General features: G+C 55.5%; 1 protein-coding gene across 8 annotated transcripts in view; it reads left to right on the top strand.

The window, feature by feature from the left end:
• The window catches only part of FMNL3 (formin like 3), a 51,501-nt gene extending 29,216 nt beyond the window's left edge, over positions 1 to 22,285 (top strand). For 2 of the 8 annotated variants that reach the window (XM_025284096.2, XM_006075800.3), the window contains 26 exons: positions 1,594 to 1,677; positions 2,569 to 2,649; positions 2,920 to 2,996; positions 6,507 to 6,590; positions 9,319 to 9,471; positions 10,649 to 10,757; positions 10,934 to 11,010; positions 11,357 to 11,450; positions 12,506 to 12,580; positions 13,286 to 13,396; positions 13,700 to 13,849; positions 14,293 to 14,394; positions 15,309 to 15,588; positions 15,995 to 16,063; positions 16,153 to 16,277; positions 16,462 to 16,664; positions 17,451 to 17,685; positions 17,827 to 17,895; positions 18,006 to 18,086; positions 18,187 to 18,316; positions 18,874 to 19,034; positions 19,325 to 19,426; positions 19,970 to 20,062; positions 20,319 to 20,442; positions 20,570 to 20,686; positions 21,355 to 22,285. In XM_025284096.2, the coding sequence (XP_025139881.2) occupies positions 1,594 to 1,677; positions 2,569 to 2,649; positions 2,920 to 2,996; positions 6,507 to 6,590; positions 9,319 to 9,471; positions 10,649 to 10,757; positions 10,934 to 11,010; positions 11,357 to 11,450; positions 12,506 to 12,580; positions 13,286 to 13,396; positions 13,700 to 13,849; positions 14,293 to 14,394; positions 15,309 to 15,588; positions 15,995 to 16,063; positions 16,153 to 16,277; positions 16,462 to 16,664; positions 17,451 to 17,685; positions 17,827 to 17,895; positions 18,006 to 18,086; positions 18,187 to 18,316; positions 18,874 to 19,034; positions 19,325 to 19,426; positions 19,970 to 20,062; positions 20,319 to 20,442; positions 20,570 to 20,661 (2,961 nt within the window). In that variant the 3' untranslated portion in view covers positions 20,662 to 20,686; positions 21,355 to 22,285. The remainder of the gene's footprint in view (positions 1 to 1,593; positions 1,678 to 2,568; positions 2,650 to 2,919; positions 2,997 to 6,506; positions 6,591 to 9,318; positions 9,472 to 10,648; positions 10,758 to 10,933; positions 11,011 to 11,356; positions 11,451 to 12,505; positions 12,581 to 13,285; positions 13,397 to 13,699; positions 13,850 to 14,292; positions 14,395 to 15,308; positions 15,589 to 15,994; positions 16,064 to 16,152; positions 16,278 to 16,461; positions 16,665 to 17,450; positions 17,686 to 17,826; positions 17,896 to 18,005; positions 18,087 to 18,186; positions 18,317 to 18,873; positions 19,035 to 19,324; positions 19,427 to 19,969; positions 20,063 to 20,318; positions 20,443 to 20,569; positions 20,687 to 21,354) is intronic. The other 6 variants (XM_025284097.2, XM_006075801.3, XM_025284098.2 and 3 more) reach the window with 5 other exon arrangements.
• Positions 22,286 to 22,742: the final 457 nt, after the last annotated feature.

Below are 22,742 nucleotides of genomic sequence, written 5' to 3'. Positions count from 1 at the left end.
GACCTCTTAACCGTAGGTTTACCATCAGCTTACTCTCTACTTGGTGCCTGTCGTATGGTTAGACGTTATTAGGAGTTGGAGATCATATGAATAATGGTACAGTCAGTCCTTTAGATGACCGTGTGTGTGTGTGTGTGTGTGTGTTAAGTCGCTTCAGTCGTGTCCAACTCTTTGTGACCGTATGGACCGTAGCTGGCCAGGCTCCTCTGTCCTTGGGATTCTCCAGGCTAGAATACTGGAGTGGATTGGCGTGCCCTCCTCCAGGGGATCTTCCCGATCCAGGGATCAAACCCACATCTTTTATGTCTCCTGAATTGGCAGGCAGGTTCTTTACCACCAGCACCACTTGGAAAGCCCTTGAGCATACAACTGGCTTAATAGCATGTGTGTAAATAAATACCTAATAAATAGATACATGTAACAAAAATAAATGATGTTTAAGGATTTTCTTTGAATTTCTTAGAAAACAGAGAGCCTACTCCCAGGATACTCTTGCTGTTTTTGGAGTAACTCAGAGTTGGTATGACTTCTCAGGATCCTGGGCACATACAATTTGTGTCCCCAGGGACAAAGATGTCAGGGACCCAACAGAGATAAGCCAGGTGGTCACGCTTTGTTTACCTGGAAGTTAGAGCTGAGCTTCAAGCAGTAGGTAAGGGAGAGGAAGATGAGAGGACCTGCAGCCAAGGCAGCTAGATTGGTTAGAGGAGGGGCTTGGCTGGACCAGAGGGGGAGGCGAAGGGTAAGGAGGGGACAGTAGAGCTGCCGGTCTGGGTGGGACTTGCCCCTGGATGCCTTGGCTTTTATTCACTTACACTTGTGTTCATGTATTCATTCAGCAAATGGTAGTGAACAAAATAAAATGACTCCTGGTCTGTCCTGTACTCTCAGCTAGAGTGTCTCAGGGAGGGGTTGGGACACTTCACTGTGTCTTAAATAATTGGGAGCTGTGTCATGAGTAATCAGCACTAATGATTAAAAGTACTGAAATCTTGTAAACTATTTCCTTAAAAACTTGAGCAGTTATCTTCATGTTGATGTTCTGCTCATTCCCTGGTCCTGGATGTGACAGAAAGGGTTAGAGTTGTAGCATCTGCACAGGCTATGTATGGGTGGCTCAGGATTCACCCAGGGGTGTGTGTGGTACAGGAAGCCTGCCCAGCTCTCAGGCTGTGGGGGGAAATTGATTGATGTTGTCACTTTAGACTGGTGACTTTCAAACTTTTTTGACCTGTCCCATGTTAAGAAACACATCTTACATTGTGTGTCTGTTTTGTTCATGAAACAAAAACTTTGTGAAACATTATTTATACTTCCTAATTGCAGTCAATTCTGATATCTTAAATTCTTGTTCTATTTTAATCTGTTCATTCTCATTCAAAATAAAGTTACTCTTGACTGACTTCACTGATTTCACAACCAGTGGTTTGGAAAATGCTGCTCAGCCAAACTGAACCAAACATGAAGGGGAAGTGGGAAGATGGCCGTGCCCCTCTGAGCCTTCCTGTTCACCCATGGAATGTCAGGGTGAAACCTGAGGGTTCAGGCGTGAGGGAAGCCTGTCAGCCCTGTTGACTCAGGTTCTCTCTGCAGAGCTCCATGAACCTGCCCCCCGACAAGGCGCGGCTCCTCCGGCAGTACGACAACGAGAAGAAGTGGGACCTCATCTGTGACCAGGTACAGGGTTTGGGACCGGAAGTGAGGCCAAGCACGGCGGCGGGGCCTTGGGCATTAACCACAGCCCTGGGGTCCCTTGAGGAACCCCAGCCTGGTCTTGGCCTCAGCCCATGCTTATTTCCTCTTCTAAAAGCACTTTCCTAACAGACACAGGCTGGCAGGTCAGGTTCCCCTCTAGCTCCCACAAAGCACTGTCTTGATTTCTTCCCAGTGAGGTTTATTGAGCTGTGAGGTCTGCTGTGAAGGAGTTTGGTGGTTTCCCCAGCAGAGCCTGTTTCTGCCTTTCCAACCAGGGTGAGGGCTGTGCCTGGCTAAAGAATCCAAAGCGCCATTTGTCTTTCACTCTGCTCCAGACCTGGCGAATAGCAGCCTTTTCCCCATTACTTACAGGCCTCTAGGAATGAGAAGCCCCGGTTCTCTAGTCTTCTGTTCCCAGATCTCAGAATGTGAGGATTGGAAGCTCCCTTTACATGAAAGTGTTTAGAGCCAGAAGAGAAAAGAGAGATTTTCACTTAGCTCAGAATCAAGAACTCACACCTGTGGCCTTGCTTTTTCCCCTGCGTACATTTGAAGATGACAGATCATGAGTTTTTGAACTCGGACAGGCCTGGCCGCAAGCAACCTCTTAATTTTTAACATAGAAAATTACTTTAGACTCAGGGTTACTGAGTCTACTCAGTAACTCAGAATTACTCATCAAAGGAGGAGAAGATGGCAACAGAGAAGTACCTGAGGATAAGTCACGGAGGGAAACTTACGGTGTGGGGGATGTTAAGGGCCAGGTGACAGCTTAAGGAGTCCCCTCACATCAGACACTGTGGGCGCCCTGCTTCCTCAGCACTCTTCTCAGAAGCCCGAGTGTCTGTGTGCACACACGTGTTTCCCTCACAGGAACGATTCCAGGTGAAGAATCCTCCCCACACGTACATCCAGAAACTCCAGAGCTTCTTGGACCCCAGCGTAACTCGGAAGGTGAGGTGCGAAGCAGGGTAGCCCCATCTTGCTGTCCTTTGCAGTCCTGTGGGGTTTAGGGGCAAACCCTGTGACGTGGGTCAGGACTGTTCTGAGCAGCAGGAGCTGGGTTTCTGTGTTCTGGGGCTGTGGGGCAATGGCTGGCTAGGAACAGATGGAAGGACTGTCACCGCCCTCTTGGGAGCCTTCCCTTTCCTTTTCTGCCCCTTTTGCTTGTATTGTAAAGTTGACTTGGGGGCCTCCATCAGTGACAGAATCCTACATTCGCAGAAATTCAGGAGGAGAGTGCAGGAGTCAACCAAAGTACTGAGAGAGCTGGAGATCTCACTGCGGACCAACCACATTGGGTGAGTCACCCTTGACCATCAGAGCCTTTCCACCTGGCCGCTTAGGACGTGGCGTCCACTGAAGAGAGTTTGCACGTTTATCTCCTTGCTGTGGGGCAGAGCTGCCTCTCGAATGCCTTTTGGTTCCCCAGAGGGCTTCAGACTGTTCCTTTTCTGGCTTTTCTCCCCCTCAGCTCTGCCAGCTGCTGACTGGATGCTGCTGGCAAGCCTGGGGCCTCTCCTGGGGTCCTCAGTCTGTGGCTTTGAGTGGAAGACATTCCCACAGCAGCTGAGACTGGAGTCTGCCTGTGGCCTGGGGCTGGGCCAAGGGAGGCCCAGAGAAGGCTGGGAATGGGGGAATGTATTGTATTGGGTTGCTGAGACCTGGTTTGTAGACTGTTTGGTGCCCAGAAGACTATTTGCTTAATTATAAGACAATTTTAGTTCATGAGCAGAAGCAGCTTCCTGAAACATCAGGGAAGATCTGAAGCAGGTGGACCAAATGCTGAGTGTCTTCTGTAGTCCCAGACCCAGGTCCTGTCAACCTGTTGCCTGAGCCCCTAGAAGCTACATGAGTCTTTTTTTTTTTCCAGAGGAGTGAGGAACCAGGACCTGCTGAGCAGGCACAGGGCTAATGCGTGAGATACAGGGAAAGAGCTACAGTCTTGGATTCATAAAACTGTAACCAGCCAGGGTAAATATAGTGAAAGTGAGAGCAAGAGAGAGGATGAGAGAGCGAGCATGCGTGTGTGTGTGTGCACACAGGACAGTGAGGGACTGTGACGGAGAACTGCAGGCAGTACTACAAATCTGGCCTGATCATTGAGAGCTCACAGGAGTGAGACGTCTGAGAAGTCTAGCCTGGGGTGGAGGTGGGGTCGCTGGGCAGGTTCCAGCCCCAGAAGCAGGAGTAGAAAGAGCCAAATGACATCATCTGCCTTCCCCTCCCGTCCCGCCTGGGCTTCTGGTGCAGGCTACCTGTATGCAGTCAGCTGCCTCCTGTAGTCATGGGAGAGAACAGGAAAGGGACAGTTGCTGGCGCAGTCGCTGTGCTTGGTGGCCAGAGCTGGCTTCCACACCTCATCCATGAATCCATGAACCACACATTGAGAACTGACCAGCTAGGAAATGTGTAACTCAGCCTTCACCTTTATGTAGTGAAGCTCAAGGAAGGAAAAACTGCAGCGCCCCATCAGCTGCCCCACGTGTGGGAGCACAAGCGACACGGATGACAGCTCCAAACTCCACCCTGCATTCATCCGGAGGGCCTTTACCCCCCCTGCTTCCTTACTGAGTCCTGCTGCCCGAGGAGGGGGCTCTGCTCTTCCCCGGAGAGGGCCTTGGAGCAGTGTGGGACGGTCCCCCAGCCTTCCGCCTCTACCTGCTGCCGTCCCCTCTGGCCATTGGCCAGGCTCTGAGGCCAGAGCAGCGTGGTTCCCAGGCCCAGGCCTCTCAGCAGTTGGCACACAAGCTAGAGATCCGAACCGGGTCCTTGGTTCCCAGGAGCAGCTCAACATCTGGCATTTGAGGAGCTCCTGTCATTTGAACTGTGCTCCCCTGGTGGAGTTATGTGGGAAGGCCAGGACGCTTCCTACATTTCTGGGCAGGAAGAGTGTGTCAGGCTGTCAGGCAGGGCTGTGGGAGCTCCAGTTCGGTGGGAGCCCAGGACAAGGTAGCAAGAGGGCGATCCTGCCTCCGAAGCAGCCTGATCCGCCCCAGGCCCTTGGAAGGGGGGGACTTGAGCCTGGAGCGGGACAGGCTGGGAAGCGGGGTTCCAGAGCTACCCCAGCTCCTCCTCCCCCTGGTTTGTGTTGGTTTCACGGCCTCGCCGAGGTGCCCTTTGACATCTCCTCAAAGTGTCAAGATCCCGAAAATAGCAGTGGAGACTCAGACAGGAAATGAGAAGGGGGTGGGGAGCTGGAGAGCAGACAGACAGGAAACGGGAGGCCTGTCGGCCCCCAGAGAGGAAGCTAACTTCAGGCAGCTCCGGTGTCAGTCAGCCTCCTCCGCCAGAGCTTGCTGCCAGATCTCTGCCGGGGCTGGCGCTTCGGCCCGGCCTCTCTCTGCAGCCCGGGTGTGGCCATCCAACATGGCGCTGGTGTCCCAGCTGTGGGGGAGAAGCGGCCTCAGGGGGCTGTTCGGCGCAGCTGGCCTAGAAAGACCCCAGACTCTCAGAGTGAAGAGGGCACAGGAGAGTCAGGGTTTCATCTGGAGAGTTTTCTTGCTCTCGGGGTCCTGTGTGTCTACAGGACAGGAGTGAACCTGTCCTGTAACAATCCTGGGACTTGTTCCTGACTCCTTCCAGGGCTGTCTCAGTTTGAAAGGCTTGAAGGCAGAAGGGTGGAAGTGCCCCAGTCTGTTGTCTGTCTTCCTGCCTCCCTGGTTCAGTCCCTTAGAGGTCAGAGCCGTTCCGGAGTTACTTGAGTTCCTGACTGTTCCCCCATCCTTCTCCTATTCTGCCAGTCTCACCTGTGACCACACACAGAAATCCCACGTATCCCTCTGTTCACTGCTTCCCAAAATACCTTTTCTTGAACTTGGTGGAAAGCCCTTTGGCCCAGTATGCCTCTTTTCCAGAGCTCTTTTTGCAATGACACCCCACTCCAGTACTCTTGCCTGGAAAATCCCATGGACGGAGGAGCCTGGTAGGCTTCAGTCCATGGGGCCGCCAAGAGTCAGACACAACTGAGCGACTTCACTTTCACTTTTTACTTTGATGCATTGGAGGAGGAAATGGCAACCCACTCCAGTGTTCTTGCCTGGAGAATCCCAGGTACGGGGGAGCCTGGTGGGCTGCCGTCTGTAGGGTCGCACAGAGTCTGACACGACTGAAGCGACTTAGCAGCAGCAGCAGCCTGTCTTTTAATTGACACTTTGGTTAAGTTGGGGTGCTCAGTTGTGTCCAACTCTTTGTGACCCCATGGACTGTAGCCCGCCAGGCTCCTCTGTCCTGGAGATCTCCCAGGCAAGAATACTGGAGTGGGTTGTCATTTCCTCCTCCAGGGGATCTTCCTGACCCAGGGATCAAACCCACATCTCCTATGTCTCCTGCTCTGCAGGCAAGTTCTTTACCTGCTGAGCCACCGGTCAATTTGGGGACCTGCCAGCTTCCGTCAGGCTCAGCTCTGTCCAAGGACTACAGTAAATGCTCTGTGTAACCCTCAGTTCCTCCCACAAATGTGGCATCAGGAAGCTGTGCCCAGCCTCGTGTTCGACACCAGGAACCCAGAAAATGATGGAGTGGGGGCCCTGGCTCTTGAGGAGGGGGCTCCTGAAGGCTGGTTTGGCTGACGTGGTGTTGGAAGGCCTGCATCTCTCCCCATCTCTGGCTCCCCCGCCTAGGGGAGGTCCGGCCAGGTGACATGACTGTGGCTGGGTCAGCCACAGGCTTTGATCTTCAGAATTCTCCCAGCCTGGTGCTAAGTTCCAGAGGATCCAAGAGGGGATTTTGTTTCACAGAGGCACCTTTTGCTCCTCCCCCTCAACCCACTTTATTAGCAGACTCCTCCACTATCTTTCCTTTATCTGCAGGTGGGTGCGGGAGTTTCTGAATGACGAAAACAAAGGCCTGGACGTGTTGGTGGATTACCTGTCCTTTGCCCAGTGTTCTGTCATGTGAGTACCACCTGGGACCAGGGTGGGGGGTCCCGTTCTGCTTTGACTGGAACTGCCAGTAGTGAAGGTAGAATGGGAACCCCAGGCAGCAGTCTGGGCGTGGGCAGGTGGCCACGGGGCTGTCTGAGGTCAGTGAAGAGTGCCAGGTGACTGGAGTAGAAGGTGCATTTTGGGGAGCAGAAGGCAAGATGTGGAAGAGCAGCTCAGGATCCTAACCCAGAAGACCCAGACTCCATGCTGGGAGCTCCCCAAGGAGGTGTCCTGGCCTTTGGGAGAGAGGCCCCCCGCAGGGTTCATTTACTTAGGGAGAGCTAGGTCTTCTCAAAGCCACTTTAGGTCTCCAGCTGTGAGAGGGTTTCTCCGTGTCACCCCAGAAGCAGTGAGCATGACCTTTGACAGACTGAAAATGAAGCATTCAGAAGCCTTTTTCAAGCAGGCGGGGGTTTGGAGGCAGCTGGAAGTGAGTTAACGCAGAGGAAAAGGCAACGTGGGCTGGGGTGGGAGTGGAAGGAACGAGGGCTTTCAAGGCAAAGCCTGGCGTGGGTCTCTTCGGTCCTTTACTATCTGTGTGACCTCTGGAAAGATTGTTGAGGTCCTCTTATGTAAGAGGGGATCCATGTTCCAGGGTTGCTGTAAGCATTAGACGATACTGTGTGTAAAGCAGTCTGTAGTACTTGGAACATAGGCTGTACTGTGGTAGCCACTTTTTATTTGTTAATTGTTATTTAAGGTGTTCCCTACCATAATTACCTAAATATATGGAAAGAGGGATTATGTTGATCATTCACAGCATGAGCAACACATGCAGACCTGTACCCAAGACTTACCAGAGCCCTCGGGTGACCGATCATCCCAGTTTACCCATGATTTTCCCCACATGACTTTCCCCAGTGTTAGTGCTGAAAGTCCCTCATCCTGGGGAACTCCTCAGTCCGGGGATTCCACCCCAGTCACGAGTTTCACTTTTCTTGCTGCCGTCCTTGCCCTGGGCCATTCTCCTTCCTCAGCAGGTTTTCCCCCTCATCTCCTTAAGAGTTCGGAACTATTGCCCCTCCTGGGTTTGGCCTTAGTCATTTTTACCAGGTCATCCCGTTAAAACCAAGAGTGACCCACTCCCCCTTCCCATCCCTGCAGAAGTCAAGCCTTATCATCCGTCTATCCCTTAAAAAAAAAAAAAAAAACTTACTCTTTTTATAGAAAGAAATGAAAAATATTTGCTGAAGCAATTTAAAAAAAATAATTCAGAGCTTTTATAGTAAAAGATGTAGATCATTTTCCCAAATAAGCCTATCTTGTTTGGAAAGCACATAAATTCCAGCTGCTTGAAACCAAAATACCCTGGAACCTCAGTATTGTAGTGTCCCTGGCAGTACCTTTGACTGTGTTTTTAAAAGAAAGACTCAGGGCAGGCAGAGGGTAGGTAAGAGTGTGTGTTTTGGGACGGGTTGAGAGGAAAAGAGTGAAACCAAATAAGAGTTTGAGTAAAGGCACTTAATTTGTACACTGAACGTCCCAGAGTGGGGTTGGAGTGGGGAATACTATTTTCGATGGAGGGAGGGCACTGGCAAGCGATTTCCCTGTCTTGGAGACTCCTCCGAGGTCCACTTGAAAGCCCCATCAAACATCTGACCGTCAGGATCCTGAAGTCTGCTCCTACTTTCTTGGAAACATTCAAGCATCTGCAGATACTGCTTCCTATTTCAGAAAGCCTTGGCCTCTGTGACTTTGACCCTGGTGCTGTGCATGTTTAAGGAGCCTGTTGGAAATGCTCGTTCTGTCCTGGATGACCCTCTTCAGGGAAGAGGACAGGAAAGGGGAGTGGGGCTTGTTTCTCAGAGGGGGAGATCCGATGAGGGGACCTACAAGGGAGAAGGCCCTGTGGGATCATCATCTTGAGCTGTCCTCTTTACTCTGGCCACAGTCCCAAACTGCTGATTATGGAAGACAGCTGGTCCGAGAAGCAGAAAGTGACAAAGAAGCCGTCCCAACTCTCTTAGGGACTAAGGACCCCAGTTCACACCTCTGCCCTCCCCCAAGGGAAGCTGCAGCGCGAGGAGCCTTTGAGCCAGGAAAACCTAGAAACCTCAAGTAGAATCATGGAGAACCCAGCCATCAAAACTCAGTGCTGGGATGGGACTGTGGAGTTCCTCCTGAACATGGAGGCCTGTCCCACTCTGGCTTCACCAGGACCCCCATGCCCCTCCAGTCAGACCTACCCTCATGAACATAATCCAGAACCACCCAGGCCCCCTCAGGGCATTGAGAGGCCTCTCTGGCAGCTGCTGTCGGCCGCCTAGTAGTACCTGCAGTTGTCCAGTTCCCCACCGCTGCTCTTCGGGCTGACTCAAGGGGACCCATGGCTTCTCTGAGATGTCCTGTCTATGGCTGGAGTGCAGAAAGACTACCAGCCCCCCAAGTCCCTTCAGGCTCATGGGAGGTGACTCCTGGAGTTGCTTGGCCAGTGGGGAGCAGCAGCTGGCCTCCCAGCATCCCCATCTCCTCAGATGCCCCTCCTGGGCATGGCCCATGCCGCCTCTGCCCTGCTCAGCACACCTGTGCCAGTGGCTCTCCCGCCCAGGGCTGGGTCTCTGCTGCCCGGTTCTGCTTTTCCTTCTGGCTGCCCTTGCTTTTCATGGCCCTCAAGGTCTAACGGGCGGGGGTGGGCCCGCCAGGGGCTTGGCACTGAATTTCTCCTGTGTGCGTGCATGTGTGTCCTTTCCTGCTCCAGGTTTGACTTTGAGGCTCTGGAGAGTGGTGACGATGGTGCGTTTGACAAGCTCCGGTCCTGGAGCAGGTCTATCGAGGACCTGCAGCCACCCAGCGCCCTGTCAGCCCCCTTCACCAACAGCCTCGCTCGCTCTGCGCGCCAGTCTGTGCTCCGGTATGTGTGCTCTTGCTCTGCCCGCCTGCCTCCCACCCTCGCCCCCATCCGTGCAGGTCCTGGGTAATGGCGGTGAGTGCTCACGCGCCTCCCTTCACTCTTGCTTCCAGGCTCAGCTCTCTTGCCCTCTGCCTGCCAGTCTGTCTCTGGTCTGTCCTCTCTGTCCCTTGACTCTGCCCAGCGATCTGTCCTGGGTAAGTACATCCCCCTCGGCTGTGCCCTCCCCTCTCGTCTCCCCCCTCTCTGGGGGCCCCTCCATTCCTCACTCTCACTCTGCCGTTCCTCCAGGCCCCTGGGCAGGGCTTGTCCTCATCCAGCTCCTTGGTCTTCACTGGCTGGTCCAGCACCTGCCTTCATGTCTGTTTCCCTCTGTTCCATCAGCTGCCCGGAGACCACCCCCCACCAGCCTGCTGCTGCTCACCTTTCCCTCACTTCTTCCTTTAGGCCTTTTTTCCTCCAAGGCTGCAGCGTGTGCGTTGGTCTGCAGTAGCTGAAGAGCTGTCCTGCCGGGATGCAGGTGGATGGACTGGATGATTTCTCAGAGCTCCTTCACAGAGGGAGGCTTCCCTTTGGGCCCTGTGGCCCTTTCCATAATTTCTCTCAGCCATGCTTTTCTCCTTGTCTCCTTTGGGTCTTGCCCCTGACACTGCTCATCATTCTAGTCATGCATGACCAGATACCATTTGTGTTTCCTTTTTTTCCCATGAAACATCACTGGGGGCAAAGTCGGAGGTAGCCCCAGCCCTCTTGTAGCCCCTGGGGTCTGGTCTGTCTTCCCTAGGACCTAGAAGTGGGGTAGGAGCCAAGATGCCCCAGCCCCAGGGGACGTGTAGAAGATGCAGTGACTGGGAGGAGGAGTAAGGAGGGCTCGGATGGATGTCTCCTGGACCCATGCCGAGGTCCAGGAAGGCCTTCACAGCTCCTATTGTGTTTGGAGGAGCCCGGGGCTTAGGATGGTTTGGGCACTGGTTTTAAGGCTGGGGTCCTGGATATTTACTGACAAAGACCTGCTCCAGGGAGGTGAAAACAGTGGAGCACCTGCCCCCTGTACCTTCTCTCTCGGGGCTATTGGTGCAAGGTCCTCCATCCCCCTTTCCTCCTGCTGCTGAGGGGCAGCCTGCTGTCTGGGTGATGCTGCATGCCCCCGACCCTTCACCAGAAGCCCCCTCTCCCCCAGGTACAGCACTCTCCCTGGGCGCAGGGCCCTGAAGAACTCCCGCCTGGTGAGCCAGAAGGATGATGTCCACGTGTGTATCCTTTGTCTCAGAGCCATCATGAACTACCAGGTAAGGCGACAGCACTGGCCATGGGCGTCTCGTCCTGGTCTCTCACCCAGGACAGCTAGGAAGGCACCAGCTTGTAAAGGATGAGTCTGCGGGTGGGGCCACCATCAGGGAGCTCCAGCTGGGGTCTGCCTTCCCCCCATCACCGTCTCCCCTCCTGTCTTTTGTCCTTGCTGCAGTATGGATTCAACCTGGTCATGTCCCACCCTCATGCTGTCAATGAGATTGCGCTCAGTCTCAACAACAAGAATCCAAGGTGAGTTCCTTTCCTCTCCTTTCCTCCCCTCTCTGCCCAGGGCTCTGGAGATCTGGGCTCCACTTGTCCCTGTCCGGAAGTCCTGCCTGGTCTCGGGTCCCGTGGCCTAGGTCAGTGCCTCAATTCGGCCCCCTCCCCTCTGCTGTAGGAGGAGTGTTCTGCTTCCCTCACAGCTTAGGGAGGGGAGCCAGCTTGTCTCCCCTGCCTTCTCTCCCAAGCCCACACCTTCTCCTTCACCACGGAGGCTGTCTTTGTTCCCTCGAAAGAACTCACACAGGTGTGCAAATGAACTGTGTTGTCGCCAGGGCAGGGGCGAGGGTATTCATTTTTATTTTCCACCCCTTAGGACCAAAGCCCTTGTCTTAGAGCTCCTGGCAGCTGTGTGTTTGGTACGAGGAGGTCACGAAATCATTCTTGCTGCCTTTGACAATTTCAAAGAGGTCAGTGTCCTACATTCGTGTGTGTGTGTGTGCATGTGTGTGTTTAGTGGGGAGGATATGGGAGCCAGGTAGCTAAGCACCCTTTCCTGTGATCTCACACATCCTGGGATTTTAACAGCGCAGTGCTTTTAGCTAGGTTGTCTGCCCCCTGCTTTTTTAAACCCAAAGCCAAACTTCAGTCTTACTAGATCTTATGTTGGGGATGCCCCTGATCGGCCAGCAAAGGATACCCTCATTGAGGGCTACAGTCCCGCAGTCCTAACCCACTGTGCAGAATACCTGAAGAGCCTGGTAAATGGTTGGACCCCTGGGAAGCCTGGTGATCTGTGCTTTAACAGGCAACCTGGGTGGTTCAGAGGCGGTGAACACACTGGTCATACCCAAGGCAGTTATACTTGTTGTGGGAGGAGAAGCAGGGGTTCTCCTGGGTGGGCTGTTGTTGGTAAAGGGAGAGGGACCTCCTACTTGGAATTCCCCAGCCCCGGGGCCTGGCTCTGAAACCCCCATCTGCTTGAACACAGGATTCCTCGACATCCAGCCGCAGCTGCTGGTCCCACCCCTTCCTCCTCTTTGGACCTCTTCCCTAGCATCCATTGTTCAAGCCAGGAAGTGGCTCTTCCTCCTTGAAGCCAGAGGCTCAGCGGAGTCTCTGGACCCCTCTCAGCTCTGGGGCTTTCCTGCGCCCCAGCCTGTCTCCTGTATCCCTGCTAGGACCTCAGCGTCCTGCCTCAGCCTTGGCCTCCACCCATCTTCCACCCGACTCCTTTCAATAACTCAGCGCCCCAGACCCCTTTGTTTCTTCTTGGCCTACCCCCAGAGGCACCTAGAGCCCAGACTAAGGTCACACCTTTACTGAGCCTCTTCTGAGGCCCAGAGCAGATGTCAGGTCCCAGGCTTTCTTATGTCATGTCCCAAGTGGCCAGTTACATAGAGAGTTGTGGTTACACTTGGTCAGAACCAGTCCCTTTGCCGAATGTTCCTAGGAACCAGGGCTCGGGGGGTGCTAGGGTTCTGCAGGGGACAGATCCTGTCACTGAGAAAGTCTGTTTGTTCAGGTGTGCAAGGAGCTGCACCGCTTTGAGAAGCTGATGGAGTATTTCCGGAATGAGGACAGCAACATTGACTTCATGGTGAGGAGCTGGGCTGGGTCAGGTGCTTGCCCAGCAGGGTCACCTACTCCTTGAGAGCTGGGCCAGGCCGACAGTGCGCTTTGGTGTTCTGTGTGGAACCGCAAGTGGTTCTCTACTCAGTAACTGCTGCTTGCCCACTCACCCCAGAGGAAACTCCAGGACAAGGTCATTTTTCTGTCTTGGGTCTGGTTCCTTTCCCCCCTTTTTTGGCCTTACAGTCCCTGATTTGGATCCTTCCTGAGCGGCTTTCCCCTAGCTTTTCCTCTGGCTTCACTTCTCTTCAGTCGAAGGTGTTCAGCTAGTAGGGTGGTCTCAAGAAATACCTGCTGAGGGACTTCTCTGGTGATCAGTGGTTAAGATTCTGCACTTCCACTGCAGGGGGCACAGGTTCGATCGGGGAACTAAGATCCCACATGCCAGGTTGATGTGGTTAAAAAATAAAAATAGAAGTAAGTTTAAAAAAAATCTGCTGATGTGCAAAGGAAATCAGAGCACGAATCTTCATTTATACTCATTTCTCATATAGTTTGTCTTCGTACACTGAATATTGTTTGACTTAAATGAAAATACTCTTATTTTGCTATTGTTCCCCAAAGCCTTCCCTATTTACTCACTCCTTTTGATTATCCCCGATGATGCTGGTTCTGCCAGCCACCTACCATCTCTGTCTCAGCTCTCTGACCCTCTGGGCTGCTCCTCCCCCAGGTGGCCTGCATGCAGTTTATCAACATCGTGGTGCACTCAGTGGAAGACATGAACTTCCGGGTCCATCTGCAGTATGAGTTCACAAAGCTGGGGCTGGAGGAGTTCCTGCAGGTGAGCTAGGCCGGAGTCCTCACAGTGGGAGGCGCTTCAGGACAGTTCAGGACAGAGGACCAGCTTAGCTGTATCACAGTGGGTGTTTCTTTTCTAAGAGCCTAGTCATGGATGCTCCTGGCACCCCACCTGTCTTCTGTGGCCTGGGATTCAGGCCTTCCCGCAGAGGGCTCAATCAGTCAGCTTCAGGGCCAAGAATTGGACACTGTTGCAGAAGGAACTCCCCGGGCCCTAGCTCTGGGAAGGGATCGTGAAGGGGATGAGGAGGCTCCCCTCACTACTACTCTGTCTGCTCTTCCCTAGAAGTCACGGCATACAGAGAGCGAGAAGCTGCAGGTGCAGATCCAGGCGTACCTGGACAACGTGTTCGACGTGGGGGGTTTGTTGGAGGATGCCGAGACCAAGAATGTGGCCCTGGAGAAGGTGGAAGAGCTGGAGGAGCATGTGTCCCATGTACGTGGTCCTCCGTGGCTTCCAGAACCGCTGTTGAGTGTGGGGAGGGAATGGGGACACGTGAGTCCCAGGAACCCCGAGCCGACCTACTTACCTCCCGACTGAGCCCCCGGGAAGCCTCAGAACCCAGCAGGGCTCTCTGGCGCATGGTTCGGCTGAGGCACGGGGCCATCCGTGGTAGAGTGAACACACCACTGGTGACCTCTGGCCTGGATGTGAGGTGGCCTTGGGCTCCAGAGAGTTGGGTGTAGCCATTTGCCTGGTACTGTTTCCCGCGGCCTCAGATCCCAGGCCCACAGGAGTCCGTAGGGAAGCCACTGGGCCAAGCTGCCTTTGGAGCCCTGGGTGGAGGGGTCGGGCCCAGGATGGTCACGCAGGCTTAGGCTCCGCTGAGTGGCCAGGCTTTAGGACTGGCCCCCAGACCTGCCCTTCTCATCCTGCAGCTCACAGAGAAGCTTCTGGACCTAGAGAATGAAAACATGATGCGTGTGGCGGAGCTAGAGAAGCAACTGCTGCAGCGGGAGAAGGAACTCGAGAGCATCAAGGTACCAGCTTACCTGGGGAAGGGGCCCCCAGGCACTGGGGCCGGGGGAGCTTGCTTTCTGTCCCTGAGTCATGTCAAGTCCTCAAGAATCCAGATCTTGATTCACCCTTGGAGCACTCCACTGAGGGTGGGCTGATGATTTCACCCCAGGATCTAGCTGGAGAGGGAAGCTGGAGCCAGAGTCGGCCAGATGCACACACAGAAGGGTAGAGACCCCTCGAGTCCCCGCCTCCTCCTCCAGCCCGTCCCCCTGCTTCTCCCTCGCCTGCACCTCCACGTGCTTCCCCAGCCCAGCTCCTTGGGGCTGTTTGTTAGGGTTTCCACCAGGCGTCCCATACTGGAGGGCAAGGCCTCGCCATATTTCAGTGTCTTCTCTGTCCCTCATTGAACTTGATGTAGTTGCAAAATCATGCCCCAACCTACCTGTTCTCCCACAGGAATACAGTTATGCCAGCTCTGTTGAGCCCAGCACACATCCGCCAAGCCCCTGCTAGGAGTCTGAAGTGCTCTGTCAGGAGTATGGAGGACACAGAGGTGGCTAAGGCAGGGCCTCATCCATAGGGGGCTTCCAGCTGAGCAGTTGTACAAACCAAATGGAACGAGAGCAGGCCTGAGGCACCAAGGGCTGAGAGCAGCCATAGCAGGCTGCTGGTGGGTGAGAGAGCATCTCCAAGGCAGCTTCCACCCAGTTCTTGAGGGGCCGGTGAAACTGGACTGGAGCACTGCTGGGTGCCGGCCAGGTGGTCGACTCTTCCACTCGCCTCTTGTTACGTTGCATCCTAGCTTCCCCCAGTCCCCACCTGGGTTTCTGCTGCTCTTTTCCTCTGAACACCCTCCTGGAGACCCCGGTGTAGGAAGCCTCCCTCCCAGAGGCCTTCAGGTGCTCTTTTCCTAATGGTACCCTCTGCCCAATAGGAGACTTATGAGAACACAAGCCACCAGGTACACACCCTGCGGCGGCTCATTAAAGAGAAAGAGGAGGCCTTCCAGCGCCGATGCCACTTGGAGCCCAGTGCCCGGGGCCTGGAGTCCATGGGCAGCGAGGCTCTAGCCCGGGTGGGCTCTGCGGAGCTGAATGAGGGCATGCCCCACTCCGACCTGGACCTCCTCACTCTGGCCCCCCCGGCTGAGGAGGCCCTGCCCCTGCCTCCACCGCCAGCTCCTCCCTTGCCCCCGCCTCCTCCCCCGTTACCAGGTAAGCAGAACCCAAGAGGTGCAGCCTTATTGTGGGGTCACAGGGGATGTGCTCGAAGGATGTAAAGTCAGATGGGAGGGGCTGGAGGAGGGTTGGGATCTGAGGGATGCTCAGGTTACTAGGGAAGGATTCTAAGAGCAGGTGTGGATCTGTTTTAAGGAGCATAAAGATGCTGCTTCTGATTGCTCTGAAGACATTCAAGGAGAGGGCTTAGACTAAAGCAGGAAAGAGTGGGTCAGAGACTAGCACCACCACCCCCGGGACCCCTGGGAGTCAGTTAGAACCCCTGGGAGCCACTTGGGCAGGGAGTTCATGCAGCCTGCTCTCCTGAAAGTCTTTAAGGACAGGTAGGCGAGCAGAGGGGTCTCTTGGCCCTTGAGTAACTGTGCCATTTCTTCTCCCCCAGACAAGTGTCCCCCAGCCCCGCCTCTCCCTGGTGCTGCCCCCTCTGTGGTGTTGACAGTAGGGCTGTCAGGTGAGTGTCCCGAGGGCTCTGGGTAGAGCTAGTGGGACCGAGGGAGTGTGTCCTTGGCTCCTGTCTCACTGCTCCTCCTTCTAAATTAGCCATTCGCATTAAGAAACCTATCAAGACCAAGTTCCGGCTGCCCGTCTTCAACTGGACAGCCCTAAAACCCAACCAGATCAGCGGCACTGTCTTCAGCGAACTTGATGATGAGAAGATCTTGGAGGTAGCAGGGCCCGGGGCCCTGAGGCATGGGGCTGGGGGCTAGGGACTAGGGTGTCCTTCAGGCTAGATCTCCTGGCCTTGGAGGAGCCCCCGGGCTCAGCCTTGGGGCACCAGAGCTGTGTGCTGCCAAGGGCCCTCCTGAGGGTAAGACCACACAGCACTTTCCCTCTCGTGACTCCTGCCAGGACCTGGACCTGGACAAGTTTGAAGAACTGTTCAAGACAAAAGCCCAGGGCCCTGCCCTCGATCTCATCTGCTCCAAGAACAAGACAGCACAAAAGGCTGCCAGCAAGGTGACCCTGTTGGAAGCCAATCGTGCCAAGAACCTGGCCATCACCCTACGCAAGGCTGGCCGCTCAGCTGAGGAGATCTGCAGGGCCATCCACACGTGAGGCTCCCACTGAACTTTCCCTGGCCCCCAGCTGTTGGTAACCCACTTAGGATCTCCACCTGGGACCCCAGCCTTCCCTGGATTCCAGGGTATTGACAGAACTCCCTCAGTCATCCAGTGGCTTGGCCAGAACTTACTGCATCTGTGCTGTGTGCCAGACACTGTATGAGGTGCAGGGTAGTCAGCCCAGACCTTCCCTCAGGGAGCTCCCAGTCTAGTGGGAACAGTCCAGTAACACTGGGTGGTAACCACCAAGATGATGGAGGTACAGGAGGCTTTGGGAGAACAGCGAGGGCCAGGTAGCCGAGCTTGATGATCAAGGAAGGCTTCCTAGAGGAGGCGATGTCTCACTTGCGACCTGAAGGATGTATGTGTATATAAAGTGCAGGTTGGGGCCTGGAGGAAGAGGCATGGTGCCCTGGATACTGAAAATTGACTCTGGCTTTAGTGTAAGGAGGGGAGCCAAAGAGACAGAGCAGAGAGGTGAGCAGAAGTCTTGCAGGCTGGGCCTCCTAAGCCACATCTGGGAGTTAAAAACTTCTCAGCTGCAGAGGGAAGATACTGAAGAGTTCTTAAACAAGAATGGACTGTGCCCCTAGGACTTTTCCTGGCGCTGAGTAACATCAGTACTGGAGTTACTGGAGGTGAGGCAGTGAGTCCTCTGCCTCTGGCTGTGTGCTGCTCAAGACCCTGCCCTCCGTCCTTGCAGGAACTGGATAATGAAGGGATGACAGATATTGTGGCCAAAGGCAAGACCCAAGGTGGTTCCTCCCTCCTACACAGGTTTGACCTCCAGACACTGCCCGTGGACTTCGTGGAGTGCCTGATGCGCTTCCTGCCCACGGAGGCGGAGGTGAAGCTGCTGCGGCAGTACGAGCGGGAGAGGCAGCCACTGGAGGAGCTGACGGCTGAGGACCGCTTCATGCTGCTCTTCAGCAAGGTGGAGCGGCTGACCCAGCGAATGGCTGGCATGGCCTTCCTGGGCAACTTCCAGGACAACCTGCAGATGCTCACGCCGGTACGGCTCTCCCCCGAATCCTGGTGGTCTGCGGTGCCCCAACCCCAACTCCTGACCTGCTGGCCCCCTTCCCTGTTGGCCCTGCTCTGACGTCGTCCCGCCCTGGCGTGGGGTTACTTAGTTCTTCCTCTTGCCTTCCAGCAACTCAACGCTATCATTGCCGCCTCTGCCTCTGTCAAGTCTTCCCAGAAGCTGAAGCAGATGTTGGAGGTAGGGGAGGTTGTGGATATGGGTGCGGGTGGTCCCCAGGTCCTGGGTGGGGCTGGAGCTGTACAGAGAGGAGGGCCTGCCCTGAGTCCCTCTGGTGCACCTCTGGACAGATCATACTTGCGCTGGGGAACTACATGAACAGCAGCAAGCGGGGAGCTGTGTATGGCTTCAAGCTCCAGAGCCTGGATCTGGTAAGAGGGTAGGGGCGACACGGAGCCAGGGAGCTTGAGGGGCAGCTGTGGAGCCCAGGTGTTCAGATTTGTTGCGTTGCCCTTTGCCCCCCTCGACCAGCTGCTGGACACCAAGTCCACCGACAGGAAGATGACCCTGCTTCATTTCATCGCCCTGACGGTGAAGGAGAAGTACCCAGACCTGGCTAACTTTTGGCATGAGCTGCACTTTGTGGAGAAAGCCGCTGCAGGTGAGAGCCCAGGACAATCCCCAGAAGCTATGAGGAGAAGAACGCTTGGGTGCCTTTCTTTCTGGCTTTTCTTTCTGACACTTCAAAGCTTTCTGCTGGGGCCATGGGCAGGGGCCACCCCAGAGAGAGCCTTCCTACAGGCCCCTTGCCCCACCCGGCTCTGCCCACCTGGGTGCTATGGGAGCTGGTAGAGAAAGGCAGCCGTGGCTCTTTGCCCCCACAGGCTGGCCCTGGAGCCTGCATGTCTCTGTGATGTGTGTGAAGCCCCCCACAGACATAGGGTCGCTGTTATTTTTGTCCCACTCCTGAAACCGGGGCAGGCCTGGGGCAGCTCTGTGTTGGAGCCCAGCAGTCTCTGGCTCAGCTTCCTTGGCTATCTGGAGGGTCATGAGCCCACAGCCTCCACTCCTTCTCCTTGCCTGCCCTATAAGAGCCTGGCTAGCTTGGTGTGCCCCTCTCCATCCATGTGGGAGCTCTGGAAGCAGGGCGTGAGGAACCAAGCTAGTCCCCGCTGCGGGGAGGGCTGTAGTCCTCAGCCTGGGCTCTGGTGACCACAGTGTCCCTGGAGAACGTGCTGCTGGACGTGAAGGAGCTGGGCCGGGGCATGGAGCTGATCCGGCGGGAATGCAGCATACATGACAACAGCGTCCTGCGCAACTTCCTTAGCACCAACGAAGGCAAACTGGACAAGCTCCAGCGTGACGCCAAGACGGCCGAGGTGAGCACAGGGTGGAGGCGGGTGGAAGCAGCGTGGTTCCGGCTCTTGGCTCAGACAACTTTCGTCAGGCAGCTGGCTGGCTGATTGGGGGGCAGAGGGTTGCACTGTGGTGGCAGGCAGCTGCCTCTGGAGACACGCACTCCAGGGGGCTCTGGGAGCCCCTTGTTCTTTTCCCTCCCACAGGGGCTATGGGGGCCGCTGTTGCCTCTCCTTGGTCCTGGCTGGTCCCTGGTGGGAGCTGGCTTCCCCTTCCCCGCCGGGCTGACCCCTTCTGCCCACCCCTTCCCCAGGAAGCCTACAATGCGGTAGTACGCTACTTCGGTGAGAGTCCCAAGACCACACCTCCTTCTGTATTCTTCCCAGTGTTTGTCCGATTCATTCGTTCTTACAAGGTGAGTAGAAGAGAGGTTTTTAAAGAGGAGTCTGCCTCAGAGAAATTGGGTAGGGGGAGAGAGGGCTGGGCTTCAAGTCTGGGCCTTTTTCATCTACTCCTCTGAGTCCTGGGAGGGATCAATGGAAGCTGGCCACAGGCCTCTTAGCTGTGAACTGGTGGGCAGGGTGGGGGCCCAGGCCCTTCCTGTCATTGTTTGGGGCAGGAAGTACCCCTCCAGAGGGTGGCCACCTGGGGTTGCTGGTCCCACTGACACCCACTCTCCACCCTCAGTGTCAGCTCCTCCCCTCATAGCCTGTGTGAGCCTCAGCACACACACACACCATCCTTAAACACACACATCCTCAACACACACACACACACACACACACACCCTCAACACACACACACCATCCTTATACACACACACCATCTTCCACACACACACACACACACACCATTCTTATACACACACACCGTCTTCCACACACACACACACCATCCTTATACACACACACCATCCTCAACGCACACACACACACACACCATCTTTCTTGGTTCTTAGGAAGCAGAACAAGAGAATGAAGCCCGCAAGAAACAGGAGGAGGTAATGCGGGAGAAGCAGCTGGCTCAGGAAGCCAAGAAACTGGATGCCAAGGTGGGTGGGACCAAGAGCTGGGGCCTGGAGAACAGGGCAAAGGCTTAGGGGGAGGGTGGAGCAGAGAGCTGGAGCCCCAAGACCACCCAGAGGGCCTGATGCTGGAGTCCACGGGCTGGGGAGAGGGGCTACTAGAGGGGACTCCAGGCCATGGGGGTGGGGTGCTGGTGAGCGGGTCTAAGTGTATCTTGAGGCAGGAACCAGCCCCGTGGAGGGTTAGTGCTGACTCCCTTCCCCTTCAAATGCTCGGCCCTAGACCCCATCTCAGCGGAACAAGTGGCAGCAGCAGGAGCTGATTGCAGAGTTGAGGCGGCGCCAAGCCAAGGAGCACCGGCCTGTTTACGAGGGGAAGGATGGTACCATTGAGGACATCATCACAGGTGGGCCCTTTGCCCTCCCTGGCACCTGGCCGCTGGGTGGCTCCCAAACCCCTCCCATAGCCCTTTGGGCCTCTTCCCACCCCACCCCCATGGGGCCTGACCACTGTGTCTCTCTCCTGGGCCACAGTGCTGAAGAGTGTCCCTTTCACGGCCCGTACTGCCAAGCGGGGCTCACGCTTCTTCTGTGATGCAGCCCACCATGATGAGTCAAACTGTTAACCCCCAAGGCTGGGGCCCTTGACAGGTACTGGGCACCACAGCTGCCCTCTGCATGCCCACCTCCCAGCACTCCTGCTGGGACCCACAGGCACCTCCTCTCCTGCATGATTTGGAACCACCCTCTGGCAGCCTCGTGGTGACGGGGGACACATACTTCTTCCTTTGCATGCCCCATGCTCTGAGAAGCGTGACTGATCCCCTGCATGTACCCTCAGGGAAGTGGTGCTCTCCCACTAATGCTGTCCTGGCTTCTACTAAGACCCAAGGGGTAGGGAGCTGTCCAAATAGGCAGGACCAGGCGCCGCCTCTGATTACTGAGGCTGAGCAGCTCCAGTCCTGGGCCTGGGTGTCCGTTGTCCTTGCCTCCTCAAATGAGCTCTGGCAGTGGCTTCTGCCCAGCGACATCAGATGACCCTTGACCTGTTTCCTGATATCCAATCGGCCTGACATCTCTTCCCCGCTTCTAGCTCTTGCTGAGTTCACCTTTCTGCCATTCCCTAGTGACCTCTAGTACCCCCACCTATTCTTCTGAACATGCCGAGTCCACCCTGACTGTCCACTCCAGCCTCTTTTAATCTCACTCATCAGCCTCACGGCTGGCTCTTCGCTAGACTGCCTGTGGGGCTGGGCCTACAGAAGGTGGGCCTGGCCCAGCCTCCCTGCCTGTTCACAGGCCTCTTGTCTTCCCCACAGGCCTCCACCACCAGCCCCTTGTCGTTCGCCATCCAGCCAGGAGTGCTGCACCACCCGCTGGCCCCCCTCGGGCTCCAGGCCCCCACTGAGACCCTCCTGGAAGCAGAAGCACTTCAACCCTCGGAGTCCTGCAGGTCCAACCAGTGCACCTGAAGCCCTGCAACTGGCCAAGGGCCCAGCAGAGGGCTATGCTGCTCTCAGTCCATCCCAGCTCTCAAAGCTGCAGCTTGCCTGCCGCCTCTGTGGGCACTAGGTCTTTCAGGGCCTGGCACTTCCCTGGTGCCTCCAGCACTGCACTTTGCTCCCAAGGTCTTCAACTTCATTTCCTCAAGAGCCAGCTCAGGGCTAGAAAAACCATTTTCAGCTTTAAGCTAGGCCACGGGCACCTAGGCCCGCCATCACTAGAGGCAGAGGGAGGAGAGGAGAAAGCAAGTATCCCTTCTTTTTTCCCCTTACTTTTTGAATCCCAGTGGTCAGCTGTGATCTAGGAGTGTCCAAGCTTAGCAAGCCCTGGACCCTGCCAGCATCAGGTCTCCTTCTACCAGGAGCAAGGCTCTCCTAAGCCTGGGCCTGCCCAGCTGTGCCCTAGTGATGAGGAGGAACGAGCCCACACTCCCTGCCCATGGCCCTTTGCAGTCAAGGCTGACTCTGTCCTTGCCAATGTGAGCAGAGGGGTCGTTTCCTCTTCCCCAACCTGGAGACAGCAAGACAAAGGATGTGCCAACAGCATCCTCGCTTTTCCCCAGCTAGGTTTTGCTGGCAGGGGGCAGGGTCGTGGTGGTCTAAGCTGTTTTCTCCATCCCCTGCCAGTTTCTTCTCAGTCCCTGAAGGGAACACAGGGGCCCACTCCTTTTTGTACATGTACCACTTCCTTCTCTCTTGTATATAAACCCCCAAACCTTCCTTCTCTCAACAAAGGCTTGAAATACCAGGCCTGACTCTTGTCTCCTTTTTCTGAGCGTAGGGGCTACATTGGCCATTTAGGGTGACCTAAGCCACAGGGGGGCTTCCCTGGTGGCTCAGCGGTAAAGAATCTGCCTGCGATGCAGGAGACGTAGGTTCAGTCCCTGGGTGGGGAAGATCCCCTGGAGAAGGGCATGGCAACCCACTCCAGTATTCTCACCAATGGACAGAGGACTCTGGCAGGCTGCAGTCCATAGGGTCACACAGAATTGGACACGACTGATGTGGCTAAGCAGCAGCAAGCCACAGGGACAGAAAGGAGGCTGGGCCAAGCTGCCATGCTTGGGGGAGGTGACTGCAGAAGCCTGGGCAAGGAGAATCGGTTTAGATGGGCGCCAACCTCACACAGGGAGGCAGGCCTCCCATGAGGCACCAGTGCCCCCTGCTGGCCATGTGTGTACCTGTCTGGTCCCCAGCCTGCCCCC

The sequence above is a fragment of the Bubalus bubalis genome, chromosome 4 (genome assembly GCF_019923935.1).
Source record: "Bubalus bubalis isolate 160015118507 breed Murrah chromosome 4, NDDB_SH_1, whole genome shotgun sequence".
In the NCBI taxonomy this organism is placed as follows: domain Eukaryota; kingdom Metazoa; phylum Chordata; class Mammalia; order Artiodactyla; family Bovidae; genus Bubalus; species Bubalus bubalis.
Note: the sequence above shows the minus strand (reverse complement) of the source record. Positions and strands in the feature narration are given on the sequence as shown.